At 40.8% G+C, this 22888-nt stretch overlaps 1 protein-coding gene across 3 annotated transcripts in view; it reads left to right on the top strand.

Annotated features, from left to right (window-relative positions):
* Nucleotides 1–6997: 6997 nt before the first annotated feature.
* Nucleotides 6998–22888, top strand: part of onecut2 (one cut homeobox 2) — a 111329-nt gene continuing 95438 nt past the window's right edge. For all 3 annotated transcript variants that reach the window (XM_078162085.1, XM_033646976.2, XM_033646977.2), the window contains exon 1: nt 6998–8517. In XM_078162085.1, the coding sequence (XP_078018211.1) occupies nt 7311–8517 (1207 nt within the window). In that variant the 5' untranslated portion in view covers nt 6998–7310. The remainder of the gene's footprint in view (nt 8518–22888) is intronic.

Below are 22888 nucleotides of genomic sequence, written 5' to 3'. Positions count from 1 at the left end.
TTCAGACTAATTATAATATGCTCAAATTGCACAATGTTACACGTTTGTACATGTATTTAACAGTCATTCATTTTCTGTAACTGCTTATCCTTTTAGGAGTCGCAGATGTGCTGGTGCCTATCCCAGCTGACACTGGGCGAGAGGCAGGGTTCAGCCTGGACAGGTCACCAGACTATCACAGGGCTGACACATAGAGACAGACAACCATTCACACTCACATTCACACCTACGGACAATTTAGAGTCACCAATTAACCTGCATGTCTTTGGGCTGTGGGAGGAAGCTGGAGCACCTGGAGGAAACCCACGCTGACATGGGGAGAACATGAAGACTCCATGTTCCAGAAGGGCTCCCACACCCTAGGTTCGAACCAGGAACTCTCTTGTTGTGAGGTGACAACGCTAACCACTGCACCATTGTGCCGCCAAAAAAAGCATTAACTTAATGCTTATTTATTGTCTGTCTACCAGTGTATTTGAGTTTTATAAAGAGGAAAATGACCAAAATAAAGACATCGCTGCATTTCACTGCCAAACGTGTGTGTGTGTGTGTGTGTAGATTGGTTAACACCCTGTCAATTGTGTCTCTCAGCCTCTCAGTATCCGCAGCCGTTAACCAGTCGACCTATCACTGAGGACAGTTTCCGTGACTTCATGAGGAAAAGTGCTGAGGCTCATGGGAGCTGTAGTCGTGCTAATCAGAATTATAACGGTTTAAACCTTAAAATGACGACATGTTGGCGTTTTAGTTTCACACACTCGTCTACGATAATGAAGGAACACGTCTCCGCTATTTTAAAGTTCTGACATAAATGCTCTGTGAGGAGGGGGCAGAGCTTTAGTCACTGCCTGGCAGTGATGTCAGTGTTTTGTTTACACCTCCATATTGACCACAAACTCTATCACTTCCTCCTCCGCCTCTTGGTCCTCCCCCTCCTCCCCCTGCAGCTGCTCCTTTACAGTCTCCCTCCCCCCACCTCCTGTACCTTCCCCTCCACCCTCCACCCTCCACCCTCCCCTCCATGTTGGACACAACCTCCACCTCCTCCATGTCTCTATCATCTTCATCTTCACTTTCCAGCTCCTACTTGTTCACCTCCTCTTGTCTTTCTTTATCTCCTTCACCTCATCCTCTTCCCCTCCCCTCCCACCTCCTTCCCTCACAGCTGGACTCCATCTCCCTTCTTCACCTCCTCGTATTCTTTCACTCCTCCCTCCCTCGTCTCTCTGACCTCCCATGTCCTCTATTTGTGCTGTGAAACGTCAGGTGGAAGATAAAATAGCGGCCGCCTCTCAAACGGGCTTCCCTCAGCAGGACAGCTAAAAGTTTTAGGTGGAGACAGACAGAGAGACAGACAGACAGACAGACAGACAGGTCGTCCCTCAGCAGACCCCCTGCCTGTCTCCCTGACAGCTGATCAAAAGGAGAAAATGGGTCAGGCTTCTGTTCTTCTGTCCTTAATTACACAACAGTCTTTAAACAAAGCAACATCTGCCCAACTCCCCGTCCTGCTCCTCCTCCTCCTCCCCATCTCTTCCTCCTCTTCCTCCTCCACCTTCTATTCTGCCTTTTACATCCCCTCATCACTGAGCCTCAGTGAATTTGGTATCACTCCGACAGGTCTGTGATTTAATAAGAATTTCCACAAAATGTCCTTAAAAGAATGATAAAATTTTGGGGATAATATCGACAGTGTTCAGTTGGTTCACTTCCAACTGATTAATTCCAAATTGTGAACGTACCCTCGACCACTGCAGACTACTGTTTGCAACCAGCTAGCAACCCTTTGTGGCGTTTCCACCTGTGTTTGTGGCACCAAACCTGGGTGCTTTTCAATGATCCATTGCTGCGTTTCCCAAACAAATTTTTTTAAAAACAGTCAACTGAAGGACCTGGATCATCAAACAGTGAGTAAAGTTAAATCAAAGACAGTAAGTTTATCATATCTCCTGTCATAGCGTCTGTAGGCGGCTATTTTATACTTATTTGGAAGCCGCATTAGGCACCAATCACAAAAGAAGACTAACCAAAGTGTCTTTCATTTTTAAATTACAATCAACCCTGGTGTCATTTTTGTGTTTTATCATGATTTTCAATGATAAAGAGGCATTATTAGTAATTTAATATAAAATAAGTGTCCGTGTGATTGTGATTGTCTCTCTCTTGTTACTATATGATGATGGATCAGAGAGCGATAGGGAGACACACACACAGAGGGAGGCAGACAGAGTTATTTAGCAGTCATTTGTCCTTGGAAGTGTAATGAATTGTAAAGTGAACCAGCTACAGGCCATAATGCTCTTTCAATGCAGCTCCCACGCTCATCACTCCACCCAGAGACTGTCGATAACATCCCAACACACACACCAACACATCATTTACACTGCATCAGTCTGCGCTCAGCACTGTGAGCTGCACAGCTGCACAAGTTTGTTCAACACAACACAACACAACAACACTGTATTTATTTACTGTATCATTGTTCATCTCCTATAACGTTATACCATGTAATGCTACCTTCTGTTGCTTTTACATAATATCACACCACGTCACAACATAACAGAGCTATTATGACGTTATGTTGTGTCATGGTGTAGTCTGATTTTATACATTATGTCATAAGATGTCATGATATGTTCTGTTACATCATATCACTTTATGTCACACCGAGTCATTTAATGCCATGTCATATTACATGTATTGCGTTCTATGGTAATGTCATAATTAAACATGTCATGTCATGTTTTAATTGATCCATAAATAAATCAATTCATTACGTTTCAAGAAGCATGGTCTTTTTTTTAAATACATTATATTGTCATGTCATCCTACAACATGAGAAGGGTCTAGCTGCAGAGCTCCAGGCTTGGGCCCAAATCACTGAGGCACAAAAACCACTTGATCATGGTTAGGAAAAGATCATGTTTTGGCAAGATATGCCCTTTTTTCTATGTTTGCAATAAACATATGCTTTTTGTGGCAGTAACCTCAGAGGAAAAATAGTGACGGGTTGCTAAAAAACATCAATGTCGTGTTTAAAGCCTAAAAAGCTGCTAGAAAAACACAGATGGGTCACTACTAAACACCCACATTTTAAGCCTAAATGGACTGCTCTACAAACAAAGGCAGTTCTCTACGTATCACCCTTGTTTGAAGCACAAAAAGCTGAGAGAAAACCGCTATTGCATCACTACAAAAAGCTCATGTTTGAAGCCTAAAAAGCCCCTAGAAAAACAAAGATGGGCGACTAGAAAACACCCAAATTTGAGGCCTAAAAAGCTGCTAGAAAAACACAGACTGGTAATTACAAAACATCTGCATTTGAAGCCTAACAATATGCTAGAAAAACAGATGGACTACTACAAAACACCCAAATTCAAGGCCTTAAACGCTGCTAGAAAAACACAGATGGGTCACTACTAAACACCCATATTTTAAGCCTAAATGGGCTGCTCTACAAACAAAGGCAGTTCTCTACATATCACCCTTGTTTGAAGCACAAAAAGCTGCAAGAAAACCACTAATGCATCACTACAAAAAGCTCATGTTTGAAGCCTAAAAAGCCCTGAGGAAAAGATGGACGACTACAAAACACCCAGATTTGAGGCTTTAAACGCTGCTAGAAAAACACAGACAGGTCACTACAAAACACCCAAATTTGAAGCCTAAAAAGCAGCTACAAAAACACACATGCGTCACTACAAAACACCCATGATTGAGGCTTAAAAACCACTTGAAAACACAGACTGGTCACTATAAAACACCAACATTTACAGCCTTAAAAGCTGCTGGAAAAACACAGATGGGTCACTACAAAACACCCACATTTAGAGCCTATGAGGTATAAATAAAGCACAGAAGGCTCACTAAAAAACACCTAAGTTTGAAGCCTAAAAAGCTGCTACAAAAACACAGACAAGTCATTACAAAAAACCCACATCTAAAGCCTAAAAAGCTGCTAAAAAAACAGACAGGTCACTACAAAACACCCAGCGTTGAAGCCCTAAAAGCTGCCACAAAAATGCAATTGGTCATTACAATGCACCCACATTTAAAGCCTGAAAAGCTGCTAGAAAAACACAGATTAGAAAAACACCCATATTTTGAGCCTAAAGAGCTGCTGCAAAAGCACAGATAGGTAACTACAAAAAGCCTTGTTTGAAGCCCACAAAGTGCAAATAAAACACAGACGCGTCACTACAAAACACCCACGTTTGAAGCCTAAAAAGCTGCTACAAAAACAGGATCACTAGAAAACACCAACATGTGTAAGGAAAACTAAAATAAAACACCCTCAGTTTTGGGGGAAGTTTTGCTGCCTATCAAGTCAGTTCTGGTTTTATCATGTGTTTATCATGTGTTGTTTCCTGTCTCCTTACTTTATCTCAACAATCAGAGGCAGCAGGTGATGAAAGCTGAGATGAGATCAAATTTTAATGATCCCTGTGGGCAAATTGCTTCTTTGCAGGAGCATCAGAGGAACAACCAGCATCCTCTGTTTGAATGGAGTACAGTGAATGTAAACATCTGCAGGATGTAAAGGTACATCATTAACTCTCAACACACACAATGTTGGCTGAATTCATTTCACATTCATTTCCATGTTACCCCTTAAGTAGGCTTTCTCATCAGCTCAGCCTGACTTAAACATACACACTGAAAAATCCTTGCAGTGATTTTATAGCAAGACTAAAGAGTGTTGCGGATTTTAGAGTGAATTTCAATATAATTCTTTATTTTTCTTTTTTTTCTTGTTTGTTTGTTTTATTTATTATTGAATATATATTATTCATAAAGTTTTGATATAATATATATATATATATATATATATATATATATATATATATATATATATATGAAATTGGTGAAATTGTTTTCTCAGCTGCTGTGCCAAGAAAAAGTCACAATAGTATAGAAATATATGAGGGGAGACACCCCAAGTGAATAAGGTAAACATTTAGATATCTCCATGAAACTTCCCAAACTGACCACTTGCACTAAGACAATTATTTTTTTTACATTACAAGCATTTCAAGAACAGTAATCTGAACTCAAATAAATACCAAAATGTTTATTTCAGACATTTTCTTTCCACTACTTTAAAAAGATACGTTATGGAAGCAAAATAGCACGTAATCTCAACATTGACCAGTGCACCTGATGAAGATCATATGATTTGATTGAAAGCTCCAGAACTGCTACTAAATGGATCTTGCGAGAGTTACAACAGTATAGAAATAAAGCTATACTGACACAGACGTGTCACTACAAAACAGCCACGTTTGGAGCCTAAAATGCTGCTATAAAAACACAGATGGGTCACTACAAAACACCAACATTTGAAGCCTAAAAAGCTGCTAGAAAAACACAGACATGTCACTACAAAACACCCACATTTGAAGCCTAAAAAGCTGCTAGAAAAACACAGACAGGTAACTACAAAACACCCACATTTGAAGCCTAAAAAGCTGCTAGAAAAACACAGACAGGTCACTACAAAACATCCATGTTTGAAGCTTAAGAAGTTGCTAAAAAAAAACACAGACAAGCCGTAAAAACACAGACGGGTCACTACAAAACACCCACATTTGAAGCCTAAAAAGCTGCTAGAAAAACACAGACAGGTAACTACAAAACATCCACGTTTGAAACCTAAAAAGCTGCTAGAAAAACACAGACAGGTCACTACAAAACACCCACATTTTAAACCTAAAAAGCTGCTAGAAAAACACAGACAGGTAACTACAAAACACCCACATTTGAAGCCTAATAAGCTGCCGTAAAAACACAGATGGGTCACTACAAAACACCCACATTTGAAGCCTAAAAAGCTGCTAGAAAACACAGACAGGTCACTACAAAACACCCACATTTGAAGCCTAAAAAGCTGCTAGAAAAACACAGACAGGTCACTACAAAACACCAACATTTGAAGCCTAAAGAGCTGCTAGAAAAACACTGACAGGTCACTACAAAACACCCACATTTGAAGCCTAAAAAGCTGCCGTAAAAACCCAGACGGGTCACTTCAAACCACCCACATTTAGAAACCTTAAAAAATGCTAGAAAAACCCAGACAGGTCACTACAAAACACCTACATTTGAAAACTACAAAGTCGCTACAACAAAAACACAGATGGGTCACTTCAAAACACCCACGTTTGATGCCTAAAATGCTGCTACAAAAACACAGTCCGGTACAAAACACTCACAGTTGAAGCCTTAAAAGCTGTTAGAAAAACACAAAGGGGTCACTACAAAACACAGACAAGTCACTACAAAACACCCACATTTTAAGTCTAAAAGCAGCTAGAAAAACACAGATTGCTCACATGACCCTGATGAAGATCTATGATTCTCAACGTGTTGGATCTTTTTAATCTATATTGCCACTCAAAATAAATTCTTTGTTTTAATATTTGCACAAACCCTTCAGTTTGCCTTGGATTGTTTTTGAAGAAGACTTGCATTTTTTATTTTTTGATTGAGAGTATACTTTACTCATGCAATTCACAAGATGGAGTAAGATAAAGTTAGATGAGGATAAGTTGAACAGAATATTTTGTCCCACATCCACACTGTATGTTTTCAATTGTTTTTAATTGATGATTCTGGCCAATGAATGTGCATTTGTAATGTGTAATATTAAATAAGGAGAAACTAAATGCCACAGGGCAGAATATGACACCTTGCACTCACAGTTCAGTGCTGCAGACAGGTCACTGTAGTAATATCAGCATCGTTTCTAAGGATTACTACAACAATAATGATTTTTCGTTCAGATCCCACCCGTAGGAGCTTCACCCTCCTCACACCGCTGCATCCATCAAACACACTGATTGGCCCGCTGGCCTCTTGCACCCCTCCCTCCATATCCCTACAGACCCCTCTCATTGGTCCGCTGCACCGTCAGTCGGCCGGGTGACGCCCCTCCACCGAGCCCGCTTCTCCCCCTCCTCCTCCCGCAGCAGGTTGGGTTGAGCGGTCGGCTAGGGGACCGTGGACAGCTCCCGTCTGAGGAGCAGAGTAACGCAGGAGGAGGAGAGGGCTGGATATGGGGGAGCCACCGCACAGGCCCGTACGATCGAGATAAAAACACTTTTTTTCTATGTGCACCTACCGGGGAAAATACACAAAGACACGGAGCTGGAGAGGCCTTAGGAGGACGAGGAAACACCCGAGGAAGTGAAGGAAAAGGTGGAATACGGCTACTGACCCATCCCGGCGCATCAGGGGAGAAGCAGCAGGAGAAAGGAGGAGAAGAAGGAGACATAATTCCGCTCGACCTGATGGACTGAGAGGACAGATGAATGAAGACTGCCTACACTAACGCCTATCGATGCCTGGCCAAGGACCTGGACGCTTATGCCATGAACACGGACATGACAATGGACAGCATTGGCAGCCTGCATGGCGGGGTGGCCGTGGGCTCCGTGGTCCCTGATGCGGAGCTGATGAGCGGCCACAGCCCGCACCACGGCCGCGGAAGCTCATCGGGAGGACCCGGGGCGGCGGCGGCAGCGGCGGCCACCCTGCGGATACACCAGGACCTGGCCGCCGCCGCCGCGTCATCCCGCTCGGCCATGGTGTCCGGCATGGCCACGATACTGGACGGCAGCGGGGAGTACCGTCCGGAGCTGTCCCTGCCGCTGCACCACGCCATGAGCGTGCCCTGCGACACGTCCTCTCCCGGGATGGGGATGAGCGGCACCTACACCACTTTAACGCCGCTGCAGCCGCTGCCCCCCATCTCCACCGTGTCGGACAAGTTTCACCATCACCACCATCACCACCACCAGCGGCTCTCCGGGAACGTGAGCGGGAGCTTCACCCTGATGCGGGACGAGCGGGGGCTGCCGGGCATGAACAACCTCTACAGCCCCTACCACAAGGACCACATGTCCGGGATGGGTCAGAGCCTTTCGCCGGTGCTGGGTAACGGCCTGGGCTCCATACACAACACCCAGCAGGGTCTCCACAATTACGGCACCACGACGCACGGAGGCCACGACAAGATGCTGAACTTCGAGGCGCACCACACCGCCTCCATGCTGGCCAGAGGGGACCACCACCAGCACCGAGGCCTCGGTGGCCCGACGGCCGGGATGATGCCGCACCTGAACGGGATGCATCACCCGGGGCACCCGGCCGTATCCTCGGCGGGCCACCACCCCCACCCCCACCTCCAGTCTCCATCCCACGGGCCCGTGTTGGCTTCCACCAGGGAAAGACCGCCCTCCTCCTCGGGGACGCAGGGGGTGAACAGCTCGGGGCAGCTGGAGGAAATCAACACCAAGGAGGTTGCGCAGAGGATCACGGCGGAGCTGAAGAGGTACAGCATCCCCCAGGCCATCTTCGCCCAGAGGGTGCTGTGCCGCTCCCAGGGGACCCTGTCGGACCTCCTGAGGAACCCCAAACCCTGGAGTAAACTAAAGTCAGGCCGGGAGACCTTCAGGAGGATGTGGAAGTGGCTGCAGGAGCCCGAGTTTCAGAGGATGTCGGCCCTCAGACTGGCAGGTAAGAGCTGGAAACAAACCGCGGTGCCATGCTGCTGTTTGGGGCTTGTGTTGTGCGTCTGGACCAGAGGAGGAATATTTTTAAAATCTAAAACCATTTTGACTTTTTAAATCTTTTGCTGGCTTTGTTTTGGTGCTTCCTCGTGGCCCCTGTCCTGCACAGCAATTTAGATGAATGAAATTTATTTGGAATCGCTGCTGTTATGATTACCATTATTGATCAATAACAAAAAGAGATCGATGGGAAATGACAAGGTCACGGGATTTCCCTCCAACAGCTTTGTGCACTAACCCAGATTTCCCTGTCCCTGCGTGTCAGCTGGGAAACACTTCACTTTAAATAATTATCGGTAACAATTACGCTCCAAATATCAGACAAATTAAAAGCGTAAAAACAATATTTGGGGGGAAATAACAGCAGAAGTGAAAAGACAAATGCAGTGCTTTGATTTTAAAATAATCAACTGGAAAGTTTGCACACAATTTGAGGAAATAATTAACCAATTAAACACATTAGAGTTAATTAAATGAAGGGGTGAACATGTTAATTGTCAGTGTCACTCATGCTTTTATTCTATTCCGCTGCTGCTGCTGTCATTAAAGGCTTATTATGGTATCAGCAGACACAGAGGTGTGTGAGAGCAGGCACAGAGGCTCGGACAGAGGATTTGTGTTTGATTGTGAGGAGCCTCCAAGTGATCAGACGGCTGTGACATAAACATGAAGGTGTGGAGCATCAGTGGGTCTGGTGCCCCCTCTAGTGAGGAAGCTGGTTTCTGTCCCGACAACCAGCCTCTATTGTCTGCAGGGGGACAGCAGCAGCAGCAGCAGCAGGAGCATAAACAGGATCCCAATGAGAGGGGATACTATTCTGTTTTTATTATATATTATAACAAGAACAGAGTTTAAAGCTGCTGTGAGGTTCAGTGTGTCTGTGCTGAGTGTACAGCCTGCATTTAATGTATTTAATTAAGGTGTTTTTAAGGCAGTTTTGAATTTTGTGCACCTTCATGAAGAGGAAGCATGTTTGAATTTCACTTGGGCACGTGTAGAAAATAACTTTAAGCGTTACTGTTAGAGTTTAAACTAATTATGTTTAAAGATTTTGTTGCTTTATTGGGATTTTTGTATTAAATTAGTGTCGATCAGTTGAAAGAAAACACAAGTTCAGTTCAATTTAGTAGCTCTTTTTTTATTAATCATGCTTTCATCTGATTTTTTGTCAGATATAAACCTAAAAAAAAATCAAAGAAATTAAATATACTCAGTAACATAATAAAAACAAGATGCAGATTAATATAAAACATGAGAAGGTGAACATGAGAGGAATGCACAGCTTGTAATAAAGTGAAGGATATGTAGAATAACCTCATCGACAGGGATCAAACTGTTTATCTGAGCTTATTGAAGCGAAGAGCATAATGTTGATTATCGCCAAAGCTTTTCATATGTTGAGAAAAACATCAGCTTTGTGACATCTTTTTAAAAAATGAGGGTGTTTTGAAGTAGAGGGAACACGTAACTCCTTTTAAGATCCAAAAAGAGAAATCTAAAGCACCAATGTTGTGTTCACTAGTTAGCGACAAATGTCATTTAATAATAATAAAGTTACACATTTTTTAATCCATATGTTGCTTGAGGTGAAGCTCCTAATTAACCTAATTTGAAATGGTGAACAGTAACATCTGTAACAAATAGATTTTAGCTGCTTTGGGATATTTGGAAATATTATTTTCCACTTCACATGCACTGGCTTTTAATAATGAGCACAACTCTTGATAATCCTAATTTTGGACACATGGTGAGCAAGATGAGGAACTCTGTTTTAAATTTTAACATGCGTCATTTATTGTAAATGTATTTTCAGCTTCATTTGACTTTGGGTGTCAGCAGCTCTCAAGATACAAATATAGATACAGAACTAAAAGTCAATACAGCTCAATAAAGTCGGGACACAGATAAATAAAACTATTATGTACAGATGAGAAGTTTCAGAATAGATTTATGTATCTAGGCAAAAATCATACACTTTTTTAAAAATGAAATAATTATTATCAAGTGTTGCTGTTAAACAGCAGGTTAACTGTTATACTGTTATAAAGAACGCTGAAGTTTAATTGTCAACGACCATTTGAAATTATGTGAAATGAGAAACCTTTCCATTAAAACTAAACGATTCAATGCTTCTTTATGGGTTCAGAACATTCCTGTACTTCTTTGGCTGAAAGAAACCCCCCTCTAAAACCTGATTATTTACATATGTAAAATAAGTAAAAATAAAAGACTCCCATAGTCATGAAGCTGTTTTTCTAATTCAATGGAAACTTTATAATTTGGAGATACCTAGTTTTCATTAGACAGTGTTTTACTCTACACAATGCAGTGTTGACCTTATGTTAAAGTAAATTAATTTTGCTTTAAATTTACTTTTATTCCACTTTGACATTTTTATAATTTCTTTTTAAAGATTTAATGACTTTTTACACCATTTTGAATTGAGTAAAAATCTGCAGTCTGTTTATATTTCTTCTGGTATTACTATAATATATAAAATAATAAACCTTCAGCATAAAATTTATACTCTGAAATTTTAGATATATATTTAATTTTTCAATATATAGTATTTGCAGGACTCGTTGGAAAGGAGCTTATGCGTCGTCTTTTGAATAAAATACACTTTTTAAAACATAAGGAAATTACGCGTCTAAGTTTTATATAATATATGTAAAAACTTTAATTCAATGGAAAAATCTACAGTGCACCATGTCATTCCTAAAAGTGGAAAGTAATTATTCCTTATTTTAAATGTAATAATTGAGATAATTAATAATCTTTGAGTTGCCTCATTACTCATTTCAATTGTATTTCATAAAGTACAAATCATTTGGTGTAACAAGATAAAATATTTAGCGTTAAAACTGCACAAGAATCAGATTAGAGATTAAAAATAAGAGGACAGAAAATAACAAATAAATTATTATGTTCCAGTATTCATAGTTGTATAAAGTTAGGTTCATTTAGTTTTTACAAGTGAATATATATCGTGTAATATTTGTATATATGGACATTTCAATTATCATCCATATGACTAATAATTTTTAAAATAATAAATCTAATACAATCAGTTACAATGATATTCCAATAATGTGCTTTATTTCCTATACTGAATACAAACTTCACTGAATTAAACATAAATAATATTCAGTCATTATTACTCAAACATTTCAACAGTTTATTTCCTGTCATATCTGTATAATATTCCTACAGTATACTTTTATGAGCTCAGTGAGTTTATGGATCATGTATCATAATCTGAAGTCATATATCTGCCATGGTTTCATCTGACACATCCTGGTGTCCTTCCTGATATTCAGTGTCTGCATCATATTCCAGTGTTTGCTCCTGATATCTGTTCAGTACCCTTTTTAAATTGTTCGGAGATTTGCTGTGGTTGTTTCTGTGGTGTAAATGTGACATGATTCCCAGTGGCTGAATAGACTCGTATCAAGAATAACGACTGCAAATAGGCCGTGTTTTCTTTTCCTTTATCTCCAATTAAGAGGAGATCCAAACATCCCAGCTCGGCCAGCTGATTCTTAAAACATTGATCGGAGTTTCGCATTTAATTAGCCCAGATTCGCTCCAGTGGGTTTGGTCCAGCTCGTGTTTTAAATGTGTGCACGTGCTAATGTGGATGAGATTATCTCTGCAGGACGTGAGTGTCGTTTCGTCGGGGGTTCTTTGGTTTTCAGGGTATTTGATGATATGTGTCAGTGGGAAATGACATGAGTGACGGTGGGAGGAGGGTGGAGCTGGAGGAGAGCAGGGGAGTGTTCGTGTTACCTGTGTCGCCCTGGGTGTTGTAAAATGTCAGTGTGCAGATACACACTGAACAGAGTGGTGCTCATACAGCTGTGTGACGGAGCTGCACTCATCTGCTCTCACTCTCATTAGGGAAAACACTCGCTGGCTGCTGTTTGTATCAGACTGTTTTCTTTTTCAAAATGCCCAACGTCCACAAATCAAACCTGAAACCATTAGGGTTGGGTATTGACTACTATTTAGATACTAGTTCCAATAGTTAGGCTACCAAAGTTGAGCTTTGGTCTGATACAAAAATTATACTTTGTCATTTCTCTGTCTCTTCTCAGTGAGCTCGTCAGCAGTTCAGCAGTTTTGTTGAGTAATGCTGCGTCCACGTGCTCCTCAGATGGACCCATTTCCCGGGTTGGGAAGTTGTTAATGAGCTTTTAAATCGTAATGTGGAAACAACATGGACGCTACAAAGAAGATATGTTGTATTTTAATTGCTCAGAGAGTTTAAAGAATACGTTGAAAGCTGTTTCTGCACCAGTAGGCTGCTGGTTCCTGACCTTTTACCTTAAGGGATCTCTTTTCTATTACTGAATAAACTGACGACCCCTGATATATTTTAAGGATATCTTATATTTTATTTAGTGTATAACAATAAAAGTACAGAACGACTAATAAACCGTACAGTTGACCCAAATAGTGAATACAGTAACTGCAGGAAGTTTGTGTAAAACCAGTAATTTGATGAATTTTGAGCAGATTTTTTTCCTGTTAATATCCAGAGATGAGTTTTCCTGATATTTGTAGAAACTTTTTGACAATTCTCTTTCCTAATTATGTATTTTTTAAATACAAAATCAGAGTTCTCTTCTCCCTGACAATTGGCCATTGCTCTATCAGCTCTTTGGTTGTTTTAACTGCTACTTGTCTGATGCAGGATGAGACTGTTTCACAGAGAGTAAGGCTCTGTCAGTACAGCTTGTGATCAAGTCTTCACTGCGCCCTTATCCTGCAAGATGTTTTTCTTAAGTTTATATCTTGAATAATAATATAAGCTTTTAAAATAACAATTTTATTGAGGTTTTCTTCATAGAAAGTAACAAAATGCTGAGATAGAGATATTTGAAAAAGCCCCTTTTCTTGTGCCCCTTAAAATCAAAAAGGCTTTCCGAACCAATCTAGGTCACTTTGTGTGGAAAGCAATGAATTGTTATCACCTGATACCATATTACGAATTACATGTGTGCAAAAAATGTATGTGCAATACATGAATTTCTAAATTACCAACCAGACATTTACTCTCGCTCGCTATGTTTATGCATTATATGAAACCAACGTTGGCAAGTTGGGTGCCAAAATCTTCTGTGTCGTCGTCTGGACTCAAGAAGGCATTCACATGAATTTTGCCAATCTGGAGCTTATTTTTCTGATTACTCTAACACCACATGAAAGCAACATAAAGTCACATTCCACATACTAAATCCTAACTGTGGCCTGTGGGCCAGTGGTGGCCCTCAGAAACATTGTGTGCAGCCCCCAAATATGATATGAAACGCATGCGTTATATTTTAATCATTTGTGGTCCATTTGAATGCTTCAGTGTTCAGTAGCTTACATTTAATACACTAATGGGAAACTGCATCAAACCTCACTCCCCTAACAAGCGTCTGTCAGGTTAGGAACTAAAGTTAAAGCAGCAGAAGTCAAAGTAGGGCGGGCGGGAGGGTTGACGGATGGGTCTGACAACCACCGACTTTCACCTGGGAGGCCGAACCCTGTTCTTTTTTTCCAAAACCCAACCATGTGCAAGTGTTAGCAAAACATAACCACATGCACTTGATGTTGAAGGTGAAAAAAAACAGCAATTTGTGGTGTACCAATATAGTGCTTTTATTTTGAAAGAGACTGTATGTAAACGTTAAATTTCCTGTGAAAACAGAAGTGTATTTTGAAAGAAGACAATGCATGTAACAGGCTGAAGTTGACAAAGCATTTCAGAACGTCAACAACCAACAAACCCAGGGTACCTTTCACGTCGTATCTGGACGTGTAAAGTCCATGACCAAACGTCAATATGTGACGAGGTCGGAGTGAGAATGTGTTGTGTAGTTGTCCACCATTTCAGCGGACAACTGGCAACTGCACTCTTCCTGCGCGCCCGTCAGTCACATGCTGGCTCTCTAAATTGGCTTTCAGTCATCAAAACTTTAAGCACTCCTGCTCTAAGCCGATTAGAGACAGATGTTAAAGAGTAACTAAACTCCCATTTTTTACAGGTGAAAATCATTGTATATGGATATTTAGTGGTGTTGTTAATGGATTCAGGTCAAAGTCTTTACATTTTAGTGCAAGCTACTTAAATCCTACAGATTGTGTTATATGTATGCACAATGACTGCCCTCCACTGGTTGATCTAAACCAGTGGTTCCCAACTGGTGGGTTGCAGATCCATTATGAATGGACCACAGGTAACTGACAAACATGTCAAGTTTGTAAAAGAAACTTTATCTTTAAGTACAGTGAATTTCCGGCACTGAGTTTTTACTTTGAAGTGCCATTTCCTGCTGTAGAGTGAGTGACTAACAGACAGCTGCTTGACAGAGACAGCACACTAGCTCGACGACAAGGCCAAACCCAAGCATGATGCTAAACTGTGTGGACCTTGAACTAATGAGTAAGGAGAAATCTGGACCCTGTGGTTGGACCAGTTGGGAATCACAGATCTAAACAATCTGAGCATGTTAGATGTTATTGTGATGGTATGATGTTGCTGTGCATATTAGCCTGGTGGCTGGTGTCATCTGCTTCTTCTTCCTGTTCTTCTTATGGTTAACGGCAGGTGGCAACTGGCGTTTAAGGTGCATTACTGTTCCCTTCTACGTGCATAAGACTTGGCTAAATTCTATCCAAATTTTATTTATATTGCACATTTCATACAAAGTAATCTAATAATCATTATTACCATTAAGCCTGGTCTCACTCTGAAGGCGTCGAAATCGAAACCCTAACCCTAACTCAACAAACATCGACTTTCACCCAGGAGAGTGGTGTTTGTGTCCCATAAGATTCTAAAGCCAAACCCTGCTCTTTCTTCCATTCGCAGTGTTGTACTGACGTAGTGCGTTTATTCTTAAAGAGGCTGTGTGTAAATGTTAAATTTCCTGTAAAAACGAAAGTATATTTTGAAAGAAGAGAACTTGACACGGTGTCCCAGAACGTCAACAACCAACACACTCAGGGTACCTTGCATGTCGTATGTGGACGTGGAAAGTCCATGACCAAACGTCAATATATGACGAGGTCGAAGTAAGAATGTGTTGTATCATTTTATCGCACAGCCCAAGGTTCTACACGACCAAAGAAAAGGGGCTGTGGCCTTTGCTTTTGCTCAAGAGGTAGAAAACCTACAGTTACCAGAATGCACTGTGCCAGACTGGACCAATAAACCCTTCTGCTGGTACGCAACGAAATGTGAGTTGTACATCTGGAAACAATATGGCGGTCTGCTGGTAATAAATGTTCTCGAATTACAGTTAAACAGTAAACTAAAAAAAAAAAACAATAGGAAGTACAATATGTAGTCCAAGAGGCAGCAAAAAACGTGTCTTTCAAGGACTTCCAATGTGGTGTTAAGGTGCAGTTGTCTGAGCTCCGTATCATTTCAGCATAACCTTTTCATAAAATGCCATTTATCATCAAATAGTGTCCTCATAGCGACGCAGTTACTGCGCTTGAGAGTAGAAATGAGCAGAGCAGCAAAGACAGGCGGAAAGGTGGCAAATCAAGCCCAAAACCACGGCACTAATGTTTGTAAAAAAAGAAGGCATCTTCCGGCAGACTTTCGTTGGCAAATGAGCAGGTGCTGACAAGATGGAGGGAAAATAACAACAGTTCAAGTACACATGAACGCTAGGAATGCTAACTAGCTTGCTGGTTAAGAAACAACATGTAAATCAGATTTGGAATTGTTGGAGGACTTTTCTTCTCTGATGGAGCTAGGTAAACAGTTTCCCATACGTCCAATACTTGTGCTAAGCCAGGCTACAAATGTTCTGGACCTCATGCAAATCCGACACCTTTGGAGCTTCCGTGTTTTTTAGGATATTCCGGGGTAAGAACAGAAATATGAATGGTTTTATTTCCACAACCTTGGCTCTGGCACTATAATGGGCATCCTGCTGTTTCACAGACCATGGATCAATACTGTCCAAGTTTCTACGTCAGGTACATTTCAGTTGCTTTATTTACTTTGTTTGCCAGGCATTACATTTAGCTCATTTCATCACTCCCTCTTCTCTCCACGGTGACTTTAAAATGGCTGCACGAACAGAGAGAGCCTCAATTCCTATATCAACAACGCTACAAGCAACCAATAGAGCTGAGGTCAAAGGTCAGAGCTGCAACACTCAGACAATAGATGGAGCAAATATTCCCCTGACCCTGAGAGGAGCAGAGAGGAGAGAGGAGCAGCATGCAGGGGGAAGAAAGAAAGAGCGAGAGCTGAGAGACAGGGTTATTTTCTCTTACTGAATCCTATCACATTTTCTTTTGGTTCTTTCAGGTTACTTCCTCTCCACGTATCTCCCTCTAAATCTATTTCTTACTCTCTAAAATAATCTCTCGATGTAGTCCTACTAAGAGCTGAAACAATTAGTTGATTAACTGATTAGTCGATCGCCATAAAATTAAATATCATCTGTTTTTGTTTAAGTCATTTGTAAAACAAAAATGCCAAACATTCACTGGTTCCAGCTTCTCAATCTTAAAATTGTTGCTTTCTTGATAGTAAATTAAATGTTTCGCGTTGGTCAGACAAAATGACACATTTAAAGGTGTCACATTGAGCTTTAGGAAAGTGGGAAGAGCAGTTAAATTCTTTCTGTAACATTATATTGACCAAATAATTAATCAGTTATAAAAATAATACGTAGTTGCAAGCCTACTCTTTCTTTCCCCCTTTCCTAAATGCTCTAATGTAATTTTGCAGTGTTTTATTTCAAAGAAATTGTGTAAATATGTTTAGATTTATTTATGAAGCACTTTTTAAAACAAAAAATACAGAGTGCTCCATAATAAAAGTATTTAATACAAACTATCAAAGGGACAAATAATCATTTAGGCTGGTCAGAGCTTCATATGCAACATTAAAAATGATCATATTCCTACAAACATCAGCTGGTTGCATTCATGACAAACAGCAACAAAAAACGCCATAAAAAATGTTAACAAGCGTATACGATATGAGATTGTTCTAAGTTGACTTACAGAAATAATCATACATCAACATTTTTTCAATCACTGGAAAAAAAACCCCATCAAGTTAGCTACTAATAGAAAGCACTATCACAGCTTCTGTGCTGACTTCTAATGTTGATGGTGGGACAAATCCATCAGTCACTGCTGACTGGTCGGCGCAAAACAAAACAAACCCTGCAGCCTGGTTCCTAACTGATTAATGGCCATGGTTTCTGAATGACACATTCAGCTATCATATATGGATGTAATATTTGGGTGATTTCTGCCTGCCAGTGACTGGCTACACTGTCCATTCAATATTTCTGTGTTATTATGTTAGAAAAGAACAACATTTCCAGTCCAAACTGGTTGTTTGTTAGGTACAGGGGTATCTTTTTTGTTTTGGTACATTCTGTTAGCCATGTAATACAATATTACCCCAGTCACCTGAAAAAGTGTTGGCATTCTGTTAACTACTGATGCATTAAATTTGCACATTATTATGTAGCAGATACTTTCAACACCATTGTGGTTAATGTGAAGTTATGTTTAGGCACTAAAACTACTTGGTTATGGTTAGGAAGAGATCATGTTTTGGCTCAAAATACCAGGTTTTGGTGGCACAACCCTGCTGGAAATGCAGTGATGTCTCGGTAAAAAACAACAGCTTTTCGTGCCACTATTCCTGCAGGAAAAGCAGCAATATCTTGGTTAAAAATAAAAATTAAAAAAAAAACACTTTTCATGGTACTATCTTTGCTGGGGAAATCCAGATGGGTTTGGCGCATCAAAAGCCACTGGAAAAACACATTCTAGTTGGTACAAACCACCCATAACTGGAGCCTAAAAAAGCCACTGGAAAACACAGAGACTGGTTGCTACAAACCTAGTCTCTATATAAAGTCTGTATCTAATCTGTAGGCAAACCCCGCAGATCTTGCCTCCGGAAGAAGAGCGGAAGAGCCCTGGTTTCTGATTGTAGGCTGTTTGTAGTCCACGTGATATTGACCAATCTGCAGTTGTTGCCAGGTTAAACTGTCCGTGCGGTGAACTAACGAGGCGGAACATAATTGGTGTCACTGCAAACTCTGAATCCATCGCAATGGTTCAGCACATTTACTTATATATAAACGGAAGTCGGAAACGGAACTCCACCCAAATCAAACTGGAATGCCAAAAAATCTGGGGTCTGCCCCCAGAGGCTGTATCGCCGTCTGCCGGAAGTCAGGTGCCGAATACAGCCGATGGGTTCCGAGAATGCTACAAACCATCCATAACTGGAGCCTTAAAAAAGCCACTGGAAAAACACAGACGATTTACTTCAAAACACACCAGTTTGGTTGTAGCCTAAAAGCCACTGGGAAAACAGACAGGCTGCTACAAAACACGACTGTTTAGAGTCTAATAAGCTGCTGGAAAAACACAGAAACATTTGGAGCTTAAAAAACCACTGGAACAACGTAGACAGGGTACTACAAAACATAGCAGTTTTGTTTTCTAGCCTAAAATGCCCTGGAAAAACAGACAGGCCACTACAAAACACAATTGTTTGGAGCCTAAAAGTTGCTGGAGAAAGACAGAACGGTTACTACAAAACAAACAAGTTTGGTTTGGAGTCTAAAAAGCCACTGGAAGAACAGATATGCTAGTACAAAACACGATTGTTTAGAGCCTAAAAAGCTGCTGGAAAGAAACGGACTGGTTGCTACAAAACACAATTGTTTGGAGCCTAAAAAGCTGCTGGAAAAACACAGACAAGTTGCTACAAAACACCAGTGTTTTAAGCATAAAAAGCTACCATGAAAACAGACAGGTCACAACAAAAACACCCGAATTTGAAGCCTGAAAAGGTGGTTGAAAAACACAGACGGGTTGCTACAAAACAAGCATGTTTGGAGCCTAAAAAGCTGCTGGAAAAACACAGACTAGTTATGACAAAACATGCACTTTTGGAGCCTACAAAGCTGTTGAAAAACATAGATAGATTACTACAAAACACACCAGTTTGTTTTGGAATCTAAATAGCCACTGGAAAAACAGATATGCCTCTAAAGAACACAAATGTTTGTAATCTAAAAAGCAACTGGAAAAACACAGACCGGTTGCTACAAAACCTCATAGTTTGACCCTAAAAAGCCAGTGATGGTGGTGTAGACTAAGAATTCAGAAGGAAAAAAAAGACATCAAATTATATTCACGTTACTAAACTGTACACTGTGATAAAAGAAACATATCAGTTTGTCTAAATGTCACTCTGGAGCTTTTCCTCCGTGCCTCCTTCTCCTCTCCTTGATTTGAAATCTTTTTCTTTCTCTCGCCATCTATCGCCTCCCTTGGACCTGTTTCTCCTTCTCTCTCTTTCTCTTTCTCTTTTGGGGGGAGGTATTATGTGATCGCCGGGGGAATTGAACACAAGAGCAGAGGCAGCAGCGGCCCGATGAATTATTGATGGGAATCTCGGCGTGACCCGCCTCGGTCTGCTCGCTTCACTTCTTCTTCACCTCGCAGCCGGGTTAACCAGGCAAAATGGAGGGAGGGAGGGAGGAAGAAAGAGAGAGGGAGAGGGAGAGGAGGAGGAGTCCATTGTTTGGTTGGAGGATGCTGCCTGCCTTTGACTCCAAGTGAATTATGGATGAAAAGACAACGCTGCTCAAATCAGTGTTAGAATAGAACGGCTCTTATGGAGGAGCCATGGTCAGCACAAAACACATAGGGGAAGTACTCTAATAGTTGGTATGGTTAATTCAGTGTAATATACACTCCTACTGCACTAATTCCATCACAGTCATTGCATACCTGCTGCTCTCTTTTGAACACACACACCGTTCTCAATGTCATTCATTCAAATCACTTCTACTTTGCCGTTTTTTTCCAAATGCTGTGAAGCTGCTGTCAGTGAACATCATCACAGATATTTCACGTTAAAAGCATCCCAGAGAGGAGCTGCTCACTTTTCAATGGGTTTGTTGACTTCAGGAAGAACAGAGAATATCACCAGACACTCCTATAATGTGTTTTCTGTTACAGAGCCGAATGAGAGGAGTCCACTTAAGAGTCAAATCGTGCTGAAAATCTGAATGACTGAACCTAAATATTTTCCATTTTACGCATCCTGCTGCGAGCAGACACAGTGCATTATTTATGAGCCGGACCCTGCTTTATGACACAGATTACCAGCAGTTACTCTGTGTGTGTGTGTGTGTGTGTGTGTGTGTGTGTGTGTGTGTGTGTGTGTGTGTTTGGCCGTACAGTTCCAGACTGTGGGAATACAGTTTGTGTCCGTTTTCAGGGTTTCTACTCTGACCTCCTGCATATTCACAGGCTGCTATTGATCTGTAATAATGGATTTCGGGCTGCTGAGAGGAGACTTTTGATGTTTGTTTGTGTGTCAGCGTGAGAAGACTTGACAGACACTGTTATCTCTGTCCCATCCCGTCGATAGCAGTTTTGGAGGCTGGAAACTGAGACGTGATGATGAAGTCTGTTTATAGATGTTGTAGAGTGCTGCTGCAAATGTGAGAAAGGCTGACGGAAAACTTTTGCGGCTTGTACGAGCACCACACACCCGAATATCTGACCCAACTAATGCGCTCTGGAATGCACTGACAAATGTCCTATATTTTATAATTTAGGTGTGAGGAAAGGTTGACTTCCACCTGGTATAATCTGTATCTGGGTATCTTATCTAGATCAGAAAAAACACACGTTTATGTGTAAATGGTATGGAAAGCATGTATTCCACGCAGTATTGACTAATCACATTTGAGCTTTGGTTGCATGCAGGGAAACAATCCATGTAGAGCAAAAGAGGCAGAACACATCGGCCGAAATGCAATATCAGAATCCATTGGCTATCGTCCTACGATGATTTTGCATTTTTTTATAAAGGGATGGGCATTTAAAGTAATTCCCATATTTGAGTCCTCACATTAAACGGGCCTCTATATGGGGCAGGCCCTTTATTCCTTTAATGCAAAATTGGTGCTCAGCAAAGATGAGAAATACGATCAAATTGTTTATTTGAACCAGTGTGAATATTATTTATTACTAAAAATTAGGCTTCGAATAACATCAATTACAGATCATTTATTTAATCTAGCTCCGACAGACAGCGCATCAGAGAGCACACTCAACAGCACCCGAGGATTACAGCACCCGTCATACCAACCCAACACCACTTTATCCTGTTGAAATAGTGCTCATAACTTGGATTTGATTTTTTGAAAAACCCTTTTCATTCTTTTGATCAGTGGACCCTTATGGACTAAAGGCATATGACTAACTTAAGGAGGGTTTTTAACTTGTGTGGCAGACCCTGTGCACGTGGCATACGCTGTTGTGAGCATTTAAACTTGTGTGGTGGTGTGTCTGTGTCACTCTGCAATTACACCTCCAAAACACTAGTCGGCGGCAGAGGTTTCTGCGAAGTGCTGTAAAGTTTAATTGATTCAAATCACACATTAAACAAACAGTAAACACACATTAAACATGTCTTAATAGAGACAGTTTCAAACACAAGTACACAAATCAGCTTCACTATAACTCGCAGCATTCACAGACAAACACTTGTCTTTATCTGGACACATTTTCCCCACAAATACAACATGCTAATGTTATTAGCACAAGCCTATGGCATTTGACATTGTATAAATTAGCCTAGCGGCTAGCAGACTTTTTTTCTATACTCATATAAAACCAGGGACAACAGCAACATTTAACAAAGGTAACATTACATAATTTGGCTCCATTACAGCTCACAAGGTTCACTGACAAAACAACTGTCTTATACTAAACACGTTTTTCAAACATATGTAACATGCTAACATCATTAGCACAAGCCTGTGGCATTTTACATTGTATAAATAGCCTAGCGGCTAGCAGAGATTTCCTCTGCTCATATGAAGCCAGGATAAATCACACACAGGACATAAAATGCTATTTTTGTGGAGGCTTTATTGTCTTCACAATTTAATGTTTCTTATCTGTGAAATTAGGAGGTCTGCGTTGCCGTGATGTGTAGTTACATTTCTGGGGAGGTGCATGTCAGGCTATGGTGTAGGGTACAGCGTTGATTCGACGCATAAGTATGAATCGTGCAAACTGGGTAATCAAGGAATGGACGCATATTCTGACTTTCTGACAGCAAAAAAGAAGGGAGTCACATTTTTTTCGTCATGCCAGTAAATCTGAATTAATTATGGTCTCCATATTGAAAAAAGTTCAAACATTTATATTTATATATGTGATCTAAGCAGCTAACTGACTTTAGCTCAAGCATTTAGCTAACAACCTGGTTTTATACAGTCAAGCCTGTATGCCATTCA

This window comes from Epinephelus lanceolatus, chromosome 19, assembly GCF_041903045.1.
Source record: "Epinephelus lanceolatus isolate andai-2023 chromosome 19, ASM4190304v1, whole genome shotgun sequence".
Taxonomy (NCBI): Eukaryota; Metazoa; Chordata; class Actinopteri; order Perciformes; family Serranidae; genus Epinephelus; species Epinephelus lanceolatus.
Note: the sequence above shows the minus strand (reverse complement) of the source record. Positions and strands in the feature narration are given on the sequence as shown.